At 41.0% G+C, this 16417-nt stretch overlaps 1 protein-coding gene across 3 annotated transcripts; it reads right to left on the reverse strand.

The window, feature by feature from the left end:
- Positions 1-5383: 5383 nt before the first annotated feature.
- Positions 5384-15762, reverse strand: LOC124256390. Of its 3 annotated transcripts, none has more exons than XM_046690396.1 (3): positions 15697-15762; positions 10344-10477; positions 5384-5803 (listed from the first exon to the last, which is right to left on the reverse strand). In XM_046690396.1, exons 2-3 carry the CDS (start codon positions 10396-10398, stop codon positions 5433-5435), a joined length of 426 nt encoding a protein of 141 aa, XP_046546352.1. In that variant the 5' UTR covers positions 10399-10477; positions 15697-15762; the 3' UTR covers positions 5384-5432. The 3 variants fall into 3 exon arrangements, with proteins under 3 accessions (XP_046546352.1, XP_046546350.1, XP_046546351.1); XM_046690394.1 differs by lacking the exon at positions 15697-15762 and adding an exon at positions 12349-12493; XM_046690395.1 differs by lacking the exon at positions 15697-15762 and adding an exon at positions 12316-12334.
- Positions 15763-16417: the final 655 nt, after the last annotated feature.

Raw genomic sequence — 16417 nt, forward strand, 5'->3', positions numbered from 1 at the left:
CTTGTACATTATTTCTTTGATATTTGCTGGTTTTCACAGTGTGTGTTTGTGTGCGTACCTGCAACATAAATTTACAAGACACTTTACCACTGTGTACACACATTGGAAGGTGAACGTCACGTAGTCTTCTCCATCAGTATGTTGCACTCTACCAAACCAGGTGAAGACAGCTGACATTTTTGTAGAGGCCGTGCAGATGTTCACAAAGTCCAGGTAGTAGTGGATCTGTCAGTTGGTTCCTTCTTCATGGCAGGAAGGCAGTACTCAGTCACGGTATCATTCCTTCACGCTGTAAGCGACAACAACGTATGATTTCGTCTTACTCCCCTTCTGACTTTAAACGCTAGTTCCAGCTATTTCCCCTGTGACACGTGACGTCAGACGACACCCCGAGTGTAAACATGGTCGGGAGAAGCATCTCTGTGGCGGCGGCACGGGGTCCACCATCAACATAGAGTTGTGAATATGGCTGTCTTTGTGTCTCAGGCCAACAGACAACTGTATATGGAACTGAAAAATATAAAACCGGATTGACGGGCTAAAGATGTTGACGGCTGTCTTTAAAGAGGGACTTTACGGGATTGGTACCTAATATACGATATCCATATGGCACATGAATACCTTTTATAAAGTCAGTAAACCTTAGGTGTATGTGAAACAGACGACACGGTATGGTAAAGCCAGATATTTTATCCCAGTTGATGAAAACTCAGGAAACGGATAGATTCAGAAGACTCATAACTATCTTTTGCGAAAAGTTCCGTAACATACTTAATTCAAAGACTAGTTACACGCATTGTGTTGCTGGACTGAAACGTCCCACTGACTGATTCATTCACCACTCGCTCTCACTTGTAACTAGCTGCACCGTGACACTCATTGTCCTGTTGGTTTATAGCCGTGGAAACTGACATTTCAAATTATATATATAGAAATATAAGTGGAGGCTTTACCGGCCCATGGTTTTGGTTCCAGTGGATTTGGGGACCGCTTCCCGGTGGTGTAAGTAGGTTAGAGAGCGTCCGCCCGAGAGCCGGAAGATCGCCAGGTCTCGATCCCCCGACCACTTGTCATACCAAAAGACGTTAAAATATGGTACTTGTTGGTCCCCGCCTGGCGCTCGGCACTAATGGGTACAACAAGGACTGGTCGGCTTGGAGTCAGTGAAGTAATGTGTCTGAGTGGGTATATTCATGCTTCACTGTGGCATGGTATCTCAGTGGGCTAGCACTATAAAACCAGTTTCAGTCTGGGCTAGTACAAGCAGTCGCACATACGTATACAATACTTGGCTGAAATATTGAGTTGACATAGGTCCTGCACGACGTTAAACCCAATTTCACCTCACCTCACCTCACAGTGGTTTTGGGACTTTCCTGCACTGAGTAAGAACATCAGAGACAAAGACGATTTGAATGATTCAGAGTTTCATTGAACCGGATCGTAGTTAAATATAAAATGCCGTGGAGTAAAACCATTTCAATAAGTTTCTGTAAAACTTCATATATTCTAAACGACATATTTGTTTCAAATATATGTCCAAAGTACACCTCGTGTACCCTATCCCCTTTGTCTATTAACGTATTCAGCAATCATTCGGTGTATCCCTCTTATCATAAACCCCTCCGTGCAGGACCCTTAATTATTAATGATATTAGAAAATGTCACACTTCCCTACGTCGGCGGATCCTACGTATGTACATAGGTCAGCGACCCTGCACAACGTGGAGTAATGTCCCTATGCATAAAAATCGGACTGGATATGGTCAGTCAGGAGGCCAGTCAATTCAATTCAATTCCTTTATTCTCATTCAACCACCAACGGTTGTACAAGAGAAGACAGTACATACAAATTATGTGTACAAAAAGAAGGTGAAGGTTAATTTTGGTTATATTCAGTGAAGTTTCTTTTTAGTGTTGGAGAGTCTATGATAGATATAAATCTGGAAAGCTTTTTCAAGATTGACAATTTTGTGTGACGTAAATAATGATTGAAAAAGTACACAAATTTGGAAACGTATATAATATATGTGGAATATAAAGGTCTCGGAGGCGAGGAGACGGCCCAGATCATCGACAGAAGCGGAGGGATTGTGCGGATTGTGGGGGCGTCGGGCCAAGGCCGTCGCCTCACCAACGACTACGTCGACGATGAAGAATCTCCGTCCTACTACTGACTGTGCAGAGCGGGTCTCAACATGGGGAACATTGGCCATTCGGGCCCGGTGTGCGTTCTGTCACGTGATTTCCACTTTATGTACCATTTCTACCATTATTCCCCAACTGTAATAAACATGGCTTGTTGCTGTCTTCAACTCTACCGCTGACTTTTGTCTTCCGTCTATTATCCACCATCCTGAACTACCATCCGAGAGTATCCCCATCAAACGCTCTTGGACAGAAAAACATAAATACAACATATTTTTGAACTGATATATTTCACTGCAAATCATGTTCATTGTCACTGTAAGTGCAGTAGATCTGCCACATTGTCACTGTAGATCGGCCAAGTGCTGTAAGTGCAGTAGATCTGCCACATTGTCACTGTAAGTGCAGTAGATCTGCCACATTGTCACTGTAAGTGCAGTAGATCTGCCACATTGTCACTGTAAGTGCAGTAGATCTGCCACATTGTCACTGTAAGTGCAGTAGATCTGCCACATTGTCACTGTAAGTGCAGTAGATCTGCCACATTGTCACTGTAAGTGCAGTAGATCTGCCACATTGTCACTGTAAGTGCAGTAGATCTGCCACATTGTCACTGTAAGTGCAGTAGATCTGCCACATTGTCACTGTAAGTGCAGTAGATCTGCCACATTGTCAGCGTAATCAACCTCGCCAATCTGGTGGCTGATGAGTAATCTGGAACTACGTTGTGGTGACGTCACAGTCGGTCTTTGCCCGGTGAATCAGTTTGGACTTGAGCACTTCACCCTCCATCTCAAAGGGTACAGGAGGGTGGGCGTGGTTCACCTGCAGAACTGCATGCAACACCTGGTTTTGTGTTGTCACAGATGAGAGGACTTAAAGGCGTGCATACTTCTTACACGAAGGTACGTGTACATGTATTCATTTTGAATAGGTATTGAAATGAATATCCATTGCTCAGATGACTTTAATATATGTTAAAGATTAAAATATTATAAAGATTGCATAATCTTCTCAAGAGATGTAATAGATTGAATAATTCTGCTTTTCCCTTGCGTGTGTGGGTGAGTGAGCGAGTTTACTGCCGCTTTGAACGGTATTTCATTAGATCAGGAACAATCGTAACTACTCGTGTCATTCCGGCAAGCCGGATGGCGTCTCGTACCCTTTCGTGGCCATGTTTACGACTGAGCTCTGTCTAAGCGCAAACGGGCATGGAGATAAAAATAGTATAATACTATTACCAAGGAAAGATAACTCTGAATTTCCAAACATAACTCCTAGAATAAGTATCTCTTTCCCGTGGGCAAAACAGCAATACAGTCATTCCCTTTGTAAATATGTTTCAGTGTTTAAAGTTTCTGATACTTTAGCTAAATGTTTATATGTTTAAATTGTGCTTTGCATGGTTTAGCGAAGTTTCAAAGTTCAAAGGTGCCGCCATTTTCATGGTTCGAAATGCGTTTTACTACGCGCGATTTGATTGGTTTGCCACGATTCTTGGCAATAATGGCGTACGGTAGGGGCACGAGTCTTCTTGTAGGTCACGGAAACAGGCGAGTGGTTAAGAATGGATCAGGAAATGTTGCAGAAAGAAGACATTAACTGCTAAAACACCCTACTTATGGTACGGTAATGACTCATAATTTATCGGGACAATCTGGGATCTCTACCCACGACCCTGTTAGGATTCTGACATGTCTGTTTGATGCAACTCTGCACAGTGCAATACGGCGCCTTAAACGGCTGGACCATAGCTTACCGAAAGACAAGGTGCAGGTGACTGACTTTTACCACTTAAGGGAACACCTTAAGCACGGCATATGCATATCCGTAGGCGTGAAATGGATCTGCCAAAGACTTGAAGTACTTATTAGTGCATTTTGATATATACTTTCGGCAGTGACATAGTTGCATGCACTTCACTGTTACCCTCTATGTCGCATATATAAAGTAAGTGAGTGTGGCCTGACGCCTGACGCTGTAACCAATAGCCCACCCCACTGCCCGATGTATTGAAACTCTGTGTACCAGTCATGCCTTGAATGCAATCTGACGTCGTACTATAATACTGTAATTATGTAAGTTACTGTTAATCGCGTGTACATATGTGTGAATGTGTGAATATGTGTGTACATCAAACTACGCTTATAACGAACTGACGGATATAACGAACTGTTTTAGTCCTGGTCAGTTGCTATATATTTTAGCCGAAATGGGTATACGGGCTCCCGTTATGGCGAAAGTTTAGTTTGTGTTAACCGAAGTTTACTGTACATATAGTCATTTAATGACATTGTTCCTGTTGAGATTCAATAGAGGGAAGTAGTGTGCTGTAGCTTTATTTAATCCTAGAGTCAAATCTAGCCTGCATGGGAGCTTCCAGGAAAAAAATAGTAGACCTATCCATCATGCTGTGGAATATTCTTTTCAATACTATATAAAGGGGACACGCGTGCCTCTGTCACCTGTCATTACATCACTAACAGCAGTCTGTGGCGATTGATATTCTCACCCAGGATATCCGACATGGACCTGTTATGTAAGCTTCGCCAGTGTTGCTGATGGTGAATATTATAGTCCGTTTGGCTAAAATTCGGACCGATGAATTGTAATCTAACTCGAAAACTACTAAACATATAATACTCAATGAAACACTGATCATGATCAAAACATCAGACCAACTCTGTGATTTTTTTTCAGAATTTATGTCCTAAAAATTAAAAAGTTGTTTAACAAACTATCATTAAAATTTTGACACTGTTCACTATTTGTTAGGACGGAGGAGGAGTGCAAAGAGAGGAACAGCCAGGTGTGCGAGAAAGGATGGAGACAGCACAGCACAGGTAAATGATTCAATAACTTTGTCGGCACTTGTGCACGTGCTTCGCGTACACCTGGCTGTTCCTCCCTTTGCAGTCCTCCCTCGTAATGATCAGTGTTTCATTGAGTGTTCTATGTTTAGTTGTTTTCGAGTTAGATTGCAATTCATCGGTCCGATTTTGAGCCAAACGGACTATACTGTCTCTGACTTTATTGCTAATACCACTGCTATTTCATTATATACTGCCATTGAAATTCTAATGCCACTGAGATTGTACAGACACGCTGTGTTTGTACTAGCATTGTAATATGTTTGCAGTAGTTTATTTTATAAGAAAACTGTTACTTGTACATCATTTCTTTGATATTTGATGGTTTTTCACAGTGTGTGTTTGTGTGTGTAGCTGCAACATAAAATTACAAGAGACACTACTCACTGTGTACACAGTGGAAGGTGAACGTCACGTAGTCTTCACCATCAGTATGTTGAACCTACCACCAGGTGAAGACAGCTGACATCTTGTAGAGGCCGTGCAGATGTCCACAAAGTCCAGGTAGTAGTGATCTCTCAGTTGGTTCTTCATGGCAGGAAGGCAGTACTCAGTCACGGTATCATTCTCACGCTGTTGACAACAACGTCTGATTTCGTCTACTCCCTTCCCTCTTAAACTAATTCCAGTTATTTCCCTGTGACATGTGACGTCAGAGGACACCCCGAGTGTAAACATGGTGGGGAGAAGCATCTCTGTGGCGGCACACGGGGGGTCGACCATCAACGGGAAGTTGTAACAGGCAGTCTTGTGTCTCAGGCCATAGACTACTGTATATGGAACTGAAAATACAAAACCGATTGACACTAAAGATTTTGGACGGTTGTCTTAAAGAGGGACTTTACGGGGATTGTTACCTAATATGATATATCCATATGGCACATAAATACCTTACAAGTCAGTAACCCAAGGTGTATGTGAAACAGACGACACGGTATATAAAGCCAGATATATTTATCCCAGTTGATGAAAACTCAAAAACGATAGATTCAGAAGACCATAACTATCTTCTTTGCAGTTCCGTAACATACTTCATTCAAAGAATAGTTACACGCATTGTGTTGCTGACTGAAATGTCCACTGACTGATTCACTCACTCACTCACTTGTAACTAGCTGCACCGTGACACTCATTGTCCTGTTGGTCTATAGCCGGGAAAGCGACATTTCAAATGATATATGTAGAATATAGTGGGGCTTTACCGGCCATAGTTTTGGTTCAGTGATTTGGGACCGCCTCCGTGGTGTAGTGGTTAGAGCGTCCGCCCGGAGAGCGGAAGGTCGCGGGTTCGATCCCCGACCGCGTCATACCAATAGACGTTAAAATATGGTACTTGTTGGTCCCTGCCTGGCGCTCGGCATTAATGGGTACAACAAGGACTGGTCGGCTCGGAGTCAGTATAATGTGTCTGAGTGGGGTATTCATGCTTCACTGTGGCATGGTATCTCAGTGGGCTAGCACTATAAAACCAGTTTCAGTCTGGGCTAGTACAAGCAGCCGCACATACACATATGAGCGAAATATTCATAGGTACGACGTTAAACGCAATTTCACCTCACCTCACCTCAGTGATTTGGGACTTTCCCTGCACTGAGTAAGAACTTCAGAGACAAAACGATTTGAATGATTCAGAGTTTCATTGAACCGGAGCGTAGTTAATATATATGTCATAGAGTAAACCATTTCAATAAGTTTCTGTAAAATTTCATATATTCAAACGACATATTTGTTTCAATATATGTCCAAAGTATACCGAAATTCTATCCCCTTTGTCTATTAATGTATTCAGCAATCATTCGGTGTATCCCCTCTTATCATAACCCCCTTCCGGGCAGGACCCTTAATTATTAATGATATTAGTAAATGTCACACTTCCCTACGTCGGCGGATCCTACGTATGTACATAGGTCAGTGACCTTGCACAACGTGGCGTAATGTCCCTATGCATAAAACCGGACTGACATGGTCAGTCAGGGAGGCCAGTCAATTCAATTCAATTCCTTTATTCTCATTCAACCACCATCGGTGGTACAAGAGAAGACAGTACATACAAATTATGCGTACAAAAAGAAGGTGAAGGTTAATTTTGGTTATATTCAGTGAAGTTTCTTTAGTGTTGAGTTGATGATAGATATAAATCTGGAAAGCTTTTTAAGATTGACAATTTTTTAGACGTAAATAATGATTGAAAAGTACACAAATTTGGAAACGTATTGAATTTATGTGGAATATAAAGGTCTCGAGGCGAGGAGACGGCCCAGATCATCGACAGAAGCGGAGGGATTGTGCGGCTTGTCGGGGCGTCGGCCAAGGCCGTCGCCTCACCAACGACTACGTCGACGATGAAGAATCTCCGTCCGACTACTGACTGTGCAGAGCGGGTCTCCACATCGGGAACATTGGCCACTCGGGCCCGGTGTGCGTTCTGTCACGTGATTTCCATTTTATGTACCATTTCTACCATTATTCCCCAACCATAATAAAACATGGCTGCTGCTGTCTTCAACTCTACCGCTGACTTTTGTCTTCCGTCTATTATCCACCATCCTGAACTACCATCCGAGAGTATCCCCAACAAACGCTCATGGACAGAAATAACATTAATACAACATATTTTTGAACTGATAATGTTCATTATCATTTCATTGTCACTGCAAATCATGTTCATTGTCACTGTAAGTGCAGTAGATCTGCCACATTGTCACTGTAAGTGCAGTAGATCTGCCACATTGTCACTGTAAGTGCAGTAGATCTGCCACATTGTCACTGTAAGTGCAGTAGATCTGCCACATTGTCACTGTAAGTGCAGTAGATCTGCCACATTGTCAGCGTAATCAACCTCGCCAATCTGGTGGCTGATGAGTAATCTGGAACTACGTTGTGGTGACGTCACAGTCGGTCTTTGCCCGGTGAATCAGTTTGGACTTGAGCACTTCACCCTCCATCTCAAAGGGTACAGGAGGGTGGGCGTGGTTCACCTGCAGAACAGCATGCAACACCTGGTTTTGTGTTGCCACAGATGCATTGCAACCAGCAACTATACAGTTCCAGTACTTCTTTTCTCCCCGACTCTTCTTACATCTGAACTTATACTGGTAAAAAAACAAGTTTACAGCCTCTGACCGTCTCGACGAATGTAAGTCGAACCTGAGCATTAGCCATTTTATTAACGATATTTCCTGCACTTCATATGATTAAGGGATGAAACTATAAGGATGAACACAGTCTCAATTTATAGTTTACACAACAAAGTAACAAAACTGTTTGATCTATTGTTATATCAAACTATCTTTCTTTACTTATAACATGGCTTGTCACAGGAATGCTCAAACAGGAGTAACGAAGACAATTTTGAATCATGGAGGCTCAACTCATTTACGATAATCCGATGTTTTCTTTGCAACTAGCATGTTGACTCTTTTCCGACAGAACGGGTATGAACAATCCCGACCCCGACAGAACCTGGTTTGACGCTTTACCGGGTATGCTAAAATTGACATGGCGCTTTCCCGGGCCGACACCGCACTGTTGCCTGCTTATTGGTGCCACAAGAAATTAACTAAAAGTACATAATCTTGGATTTCGAGTCTCCAACAAGGGTTCTTTTCAGAAACTCAAGGTCGAGATTTCGGTGAGAACACTTGGCAAAATGAATAGCATCCGTATACGTAGAGGAAGTAGACGATACAATGTACAAAAAAGTTATTGACCAGCCATTGTGGTCAACATTAAATTTTCCACTGGCAACTATGTCCTATAAGGGTTCATATACTTTAGTTGTATCTTAAGCTCTACATCTGTTCCCATTTATTTCAGTAATATTCACTTCTTACTGGAAACTAAACCCTCTTTCAGACATGGAAACATGAAAGAAAACCCTATTTTTTAAGAGTATATATACTCATCAAAAAGAAACGCATAGGTGATTTTGTGAATTTTGGACTGATGCAGCTGCGGCAAAAACAACACAAATATACTATTTCTTTCCACAACGTCATCTTTGTGTGATTGTAAACAGCTTCAGCGTCAAAACGCGGTAATTTTAACTTTTCCCTTATTTTAGAAGCGTTTGAAGAAATATTCGCCAAAACGTCACCAAGAAAACACGCCAAGCTAAATACACGGCAAGTAAGCGGAAAAGCTTGCAGTATCGATCACTATAGAAAGGCAAACGCTTTGTTTAATTTTGTCATTCGTTTTTGCCTGGAAAAGAGGAAATCGACATGCTTCGACTGAGGGCCGCCAATCGAAACATGGCAATAGGCCGCCTTGAAGCTGGGGAGTCGCAGTCTGCAGTTGCCCGACATTTCAGCGTTGACCAGAGCCCGGAGCACCATATCTCGCCTTTGGGACGGTGTTTACCGTCGGAGAAAATAACGTTTCGCCTCTAATTGCATTCGACAGGTTGACAGATTCGGTGGAGGAAGTGTCATGCTGTGGGGTGGATATCCAGCTCTCAAAGATCAGATTTAGTGGTGGTTTAGAGGAATCTGACAGAAAATCGGTACATCAACAAAGTCCTTGCACGTGACATGCTTCCGATTATGGACCGACAGAGGGAGTTGTTACAGCATGACAACGCTACTTCACATACAGTACGCGTTATGGTCCGCTACCTTGCCAATTCAAACGTCTATGTCTTGTCATAGCCTTCCTGATCACCAGATCTAAACCCGATAGAACACCTATGGGATGAACTCAATCGACGTGTACGTCAGCGTCAAAACACGCCTCAGACACTTCCACAACTGGCCATCGCATTGCAGGAAGAGTGGGGAAGAATTCCGCAAGAGTGACTTCGTCCAGTCTGTGCCGAGATGGTGCCGAGCAGTAATTGCTGCCAATGGTTGCCATACAAAGTACTGACTTTGACACGCCATCTTGATGGTCTCAAGTATGGTACTTTGTTGGTCCCTGCCAGTACAAACTGGTCGGCTTACTGATCTCAGTGGGCTAGCACTATAAAACCAGCTTCAGTCTGGGCTAGTACAAGCAGCCGCACATACACATACACAGTTGTGTTGGAAATATTCTCAAGGACGTAAAACCCAATTTCACCTCACCTCACCTCACCTCAAGTAATTACTGATGTTGTGTTGGCGGACTCTCTTGTCTATAGAAGTGTGAATGTTCACCTTTTATCATTGAAATTACATCAAATAATTGTTGTTAAACTAACGCAATAAATTCTTCTAAAATGGCTCATGCATTTTTTTTTTTTTATGGGAGGAGTGTATCACAATAGTACATATTGTCATGACACTAAATTCAGACACAAAATATACGAAGGTTCCATCATAAAAATAACCACAAGATACATACCTTGAAGTAAAATCCATGTCATCAGAAAGAGATATGTTGGCCACCTCGGCCACATTCTTGCCTAGGTTCAGGTGTTGAGACACACTTCTCCAGATTTTCGGTATCAGAGACTAGGATAGTCTGTCATGCAGACCCTGAAACAAACATACCAAATGTAACCCAGGCAAGTCTAGAATGTGTGGCAATTCTAAAAATGACGAAAGTCTCTTGGCTCCTTTTTATTGTATTTTATTTTAATTTAACACGTTTTTTCTTCAAAATATGTTCATTCAGAGACTAGCCGCTAGTGTAAAGTCTCTTTTACATGCACACATTTACTCCTGTAAGTATATTTACTTATAGAGTAAATTAACTTACAGGAGTAAAAGTATATTTACTTTCTGTTCACATGGATATTTAACCAATAGGAGTATATCTGATTTGCATCTGGTTTTGAAGAAGTTTGGTCATTTAATCTTAAGACACAAAATGAGTAGGCTGTTGATTTTAAAACGCACAGGAGATCTACAGTATTCGTTAACTACAGGACTTGTCCTAGGTCTAACAAAGGACAAGAATGATTGGGCAAACACCCGTTCAAGAACCAGTGGGTAGAGAATTTTCGAATGACTAAAGAAACATTTGCTGGCATTTTATGGCTATCATTATGACAGTAACATCTTCAACGCCATGGTGTTGTAGATAAGGAGTCTGTGAGCCATTCGCTTTCTAAGCACCTAACAGGCAGCGAGGCTGTATGATCCGGAGGGAGTTGAAAAGTTTCGGAAGGTACAATGGTGTCTAATGACAGGGATAATAATGTACGTAGCACCTTAAGCATGCATGAAGCGCGGTATGAGCGACATAAAAGCGACTGTTACTTACTGAGGTGCGATATTTTATACATGAAACGTGATAGCTTTGCATAACCTCTTATGGCACAGGTCGAATTATTTTCAAACAAGCAGATTGTACAATTCAGTGGGCTATTACAAACTGCATGTAGAAGAAATTAGTAATCGCTCAAGTTTACTTCAGAATAATGTGTATTGCATAATCATTGATACAGAAAAGGAAAAGACAATTTGAGCAATTGATATAAAATGTAAAACTTTAAATAAACTACTGAAACACGAGACTGCTGTCAAACTGACTTCAATGAAGCAACATCCATATCTTGTAACGTGGTCGTACAATAATAAATTTAATAAAGCATCAAAGAAGGATTATGAAACCATATCAATTCCAGTTATGTCTTTTGATGAAACATTGATAAAACATAATAATAATGAAATATTATCCATTTGAAGATATGATGCAATCAATTTACTTACAGTAGCAAATCAAATTTAGAGTCATTTGTGTCCAGGAGTAAATATACTTCTATTTCACCCCTGGAGCAAGTGTAAATTTACTTCAGGAGTATAAATACTTACGTGAGTAAATTCGTTTTGTGACGTTTCCATGGTTAATTTACTTATCATAAGTAAATTTACTTACGTAAGCAAATATCCTCCTGTAAGTAGATATGTGCTTGTAAAAGCAGCTTTATTAGCTCCAGGAAAAGTCGAATGGGTTTAATGAGTTATATTTGTCTAAAATACATTACAATATACAAATTCTATACCTTCTGTACGCCAGTGCCAAAGAATACCCAGTTTTGACAAGCCACAGAAGCAGATTCCATTTGGTGTAAAGGGCAAAATAAAAATATATTATTTGCGAATCGTGATAACACCATGGGCTTGCTAAAAGGATAAGCATGTCCTGCCCCGTGATTAAATAAAAGAAAAATGACACAAATATTCTGTGACGCGTATGTCCGATGTTCTGTGGATAAAGCCACCCTTTTGAAAACTGATAGGTACATTTAATACATGAACTACAGAAAAGGTGTATCTGGGTATCGAGCAGATGTCCACGTAACTCACTGCAGACAACTTGCATTACTGGTTAGTTCACATGACACGTTGTAATCATTCTACTCACTCACTCTGCAGTGACTTAATGTCACAACGTATCCTACCTCTGACTGTACACCCTGACGATCCAGCTACATCCAACTTCACGATGTTTGAACGACTAACAAACAACCCATGCAGTGAGCATCAGAACTTCCTGGTTACATATTTAGAAAACGCCGACGCTGTGTTATGCAGGTGCACTTTATCTTATCAGCAATTGTTATTTGTGTCATGTATGATAATCAGTCGGCAACTTTATCACGTTGTGGTCCGATTTGCCTGCCTTAAGCGTGTTTTGTAGGAACAGGTTTAATATTAATCGCTAGAAATTGAACATTCAAGACACTAAAATATACTCATGCCAATAATGGTTGTCACCCCCCTCCCTCCCCAAACCCACACACACCTCACACCCCACTACACACCCTCTCCAATTAAAAAAATTGAAGGGGGTGACAACCATTATTGGCATGAGTATATAATCAAAACTAAATATTACACTCGAGTCAATCTTCAACAGCGAATTTAAATGTGTTTTTGTATTCCTAATATTTAACACTGTGAAAGAACATTGGAGTATAATTGTTTTCAAACAGGCTTGTAGAAGTGCCTCTGTTTGCAGAAAGAGTCAGCTTAATGACACCACTTAAATGCATGTCATTCATTCTCCATTAGCTGAGGAGCGGTGGATTAGCCAAGAGGTTAAAGCGTCCCTTCGACTTCGACATCGACTTCGACACAACCGTGTTTGACGGTAGATGCAAAACAATCATGATACAAGTCAACAGTGATTAAAGATATGTTTTTGTATATGTGACCAAACAGATACATTTAGTGGAAGGGTATTTGAAAGTGTAGGACACTACGGCTATGAACCGATGTACACAGACTGAGTACATACTGACACAAGACAGTATTGGCCGCCTCTCTGGTTTTAAGCCATGTACAGGACGTGCAAAACGGGTTTGTTCGTGCACAAGTTACACTGTGTACTGACACCAGCATATTATATACACATAATGATGCATGTTTTAAACTGATGTTCATCTGGAGTCTTTGAGGGGCATTTAGAAGTGATACACATTAAGGCAAGAATTTATGTCAACTTCTTTATTGTGAATGGTCACGACGTTTCGAAGTATATTTTTACGCCTTCATCAGGTGAATGAAACAATTAGGAACAGACAGCTATATATGTACATGTTAAAACAACAACAGTTATGGGATAACAAGGGAAATCAGTAGTTAATTGATAGATGGAAAAGTGGGAGCCAGGGATTGTTAATTTAACAAGGGATAAGAAAAACAAATAGAAGCCAGGGGGTTATAATGAGCACTAACTTGGTGGATGGACAAGTGGAAGCCAGGGATTGTTAATCCAGGCGTAGTTGATGAGGTAACAATAGTGGTAAGAACACAAATGGAAGCCAGGCTTCATAGTAATAAGGACAATGAGGCCAGCAGTGATGATTGAATTAAATTTATAAGTCCCAAGCGCTAGGAAGATATGTTCCCTGGTCACGATTGATTGCTGGTTGGCTTCTTCTGATGTCTATGGCCAACCAGCAATTTAATTCAATCATCAACTATGCCTGGATTAACAATCCCTGGCTTCCACTTGTCCATCTACCAATTATCTACTGGTTTCCCTTGTTATCTCATAACTGTTGTTGTTTTAACATGTACATATATAGCTGTCTGTTCCTAATTGTTTCATTCACCTGATGAAGGAGTGATTCAGATTCACAGTGATTCACAATAAAGAAGTTGACATCCATAAAATTCTTGCCTTGATGTTCATCTGAATCACATTGAAAATGAAGTATCATTTTCTTATGCAAACGTGTTTAATAATCAAGTAATCAAGTTAGTTTGTTAAAAATGCCTCTGTCTACCCAGTAAATGGGTACCCGGTGGGATAAGTCGTATACCAGTAAACCTAGCGTCTCACAGGCAGCTTGGGTTAACCGGGATAAAAATGTGTCAGCGCTTTGAGCATGCACACGTACGTGGATACAGGCGCTTTATAAATAGCCATTTTATTATTATCATCTTGTGGAAAATATGTCCTTGATATGGTTATCAGTAATGTGATCACTCTGATTACGACATCTCTCCATATGTGTGGTTTACCTAAGTGCACATGATGAACTTTTGCCAACATTATTTCCTGCATTGATAAACCTTTGCCAGCGATGTTGAGATGATCGCAGCCCTTCTCTTGGTTGTCCAAATGGTTCTTCACAGCTGACAATGGTTCTTCACAGCTGACAATGGTTCTTCACAGCTGACAATGGTTCTTCACAGCTGACAATGGTTCTTCACAGCTGACAATGGTTCTTCACAGCTGACAATGGTTCTTCACAGCTGACAATGGTTCTTCACAGCTGACAATGGTTCTTCACTTCTGACATGGTTCTTCACAGCTGACAATGGTTCTTCACAGCTGACAATGGTTCTTCACAGCTGACAATGTTTCTTCACAGCTGACAATGGTTCTTCACAGCTGACAATGGTTCTTCACAGCTGACAATGGTTCTTCACAGCTGACAATGGTTCTTCACAGCTGACAATGGTTCTTCACAGTTGCTACATGATCATTGTTAAAGGCTAAATACAAATTTTGTTAGTGGCGTATATTACCGTTCGGGCAGGACATGTTTAGCCTTTAAGACCTGGTTTCAATAATTCATTCATATAATCGTGAGTCCTGTTTTTCCTTTCACGCCAATGAAATCTGTTTTGGTGGAATATAGAGACAGAGCATTCTCTGGCGATGACCTTTCACTGAATGTTTAGGAACAGGCGGAAGTCTTACGGAGACGTTCAAAACTACAGTCGAAGATTGTTACCATGGCAATAAGAGTTTTCTCTAAATGGAAGAGCACAGTTTTCCTCTAATGTCATCCCGTAATAACATTTAGCATAATATACATGTATATTGTCTGGCTTTAAAGAGATATACAACTATGATGACACCTTCGGTATCCCATAACCTTCTCAACAGATACGACACTATTTGTCTTCTTTGGTGATGCTGAAACTTTCACTGTTTTGATGGACATGATATTATGTGATGTAGGAAATGCCTACTGAACATGTACTCCGACGCTCAGTCGATAACCATCGCATGTTGATAGCTCCTTACAGCGTCACATGAATAATGCCTAGTGTTGTTCCCATATCTTCATGGATGCAAGCACTTGATCACTGGACGATACTCAGGTCTGTCCAATGTCCTGAGGTCACTGTGCCCTGATTACTGTAATGACTTGTCATAGCAATACAATTTGCTCAACTGAATCAAGTATATTTTAGACATGCCAATACATTATCTAATGTTCACAACCACAGACTGGCTGAATTTTTGCCATAATTGACAAATGTCTTAATGTCACAGCGTATCCTACCTTCGACTGAACATCCTGATGATTCAGCTAAATCCTACTTCACAGTAAATAACTGACATACAAGCAAACCAAGCAAACACTGTCATTACTTCCTGATAAAAGTCTTATGAGTGCAGCCGCAGTGTGTTACATTTGTTATCTCATCTCAACGGGCATTTGTTATCTCATCTTTAGCTATGTCATGTGTGATAACAGTAAACGAAAATGTTTCATATTCGAATTTGGGAAGAGTTGATGTGCTTAATGATAAACTAAATATATTATTAACTGAAAATATTGTATTCTACAGGCACTAACACTTATGCTTTAGCAATCATGAATATAAGCTTTCATGTTCGACAGAGGCGGTTGGGTAGTTTAGTGGTGAAAGTGGTCGCTCGTCATGCCGAAGACCCGGGTTTGATTCCACAGATGTGTACAATATGTCAAGCCCATTCCTGGTGTCCCCAGCCATGGTATTGCAGGGATAATTCTAAAAGCTGCGTGAAACCACACTCACTTCTCATCAACTTCAACGTCGTCAACATAATTGAATGGCATTTTGTTCAATAATCCAAGCGGTTGATGTTAAGAACGCTCCAGTAATCCTACGTTGTTATCAGTAGGCATGTATGTGTGTCTTTAATGAAAATATGTTCTGGAATTCCCGAAACGGCCTTTAATGAAATATTCGCACAAAACACTGTAAGTCACATAACATTTGGTATAGGTAAAAATAGGC

This window comes from Haliotis rubra, unplaced genomic scaffold (genome assembly GCF_003918875.1).
Source record: "Haliotis rubra isolate DU_JTF1 unplaced genomic scaffold, ASM391887v1 Scf627, whole genome shotgun sequence".
NCBI lineage: Eukaryota > Metazoa > Mollusca > Gastropoda > Lepetellida > Haliotidae > Haliotis > Haliotis rubra.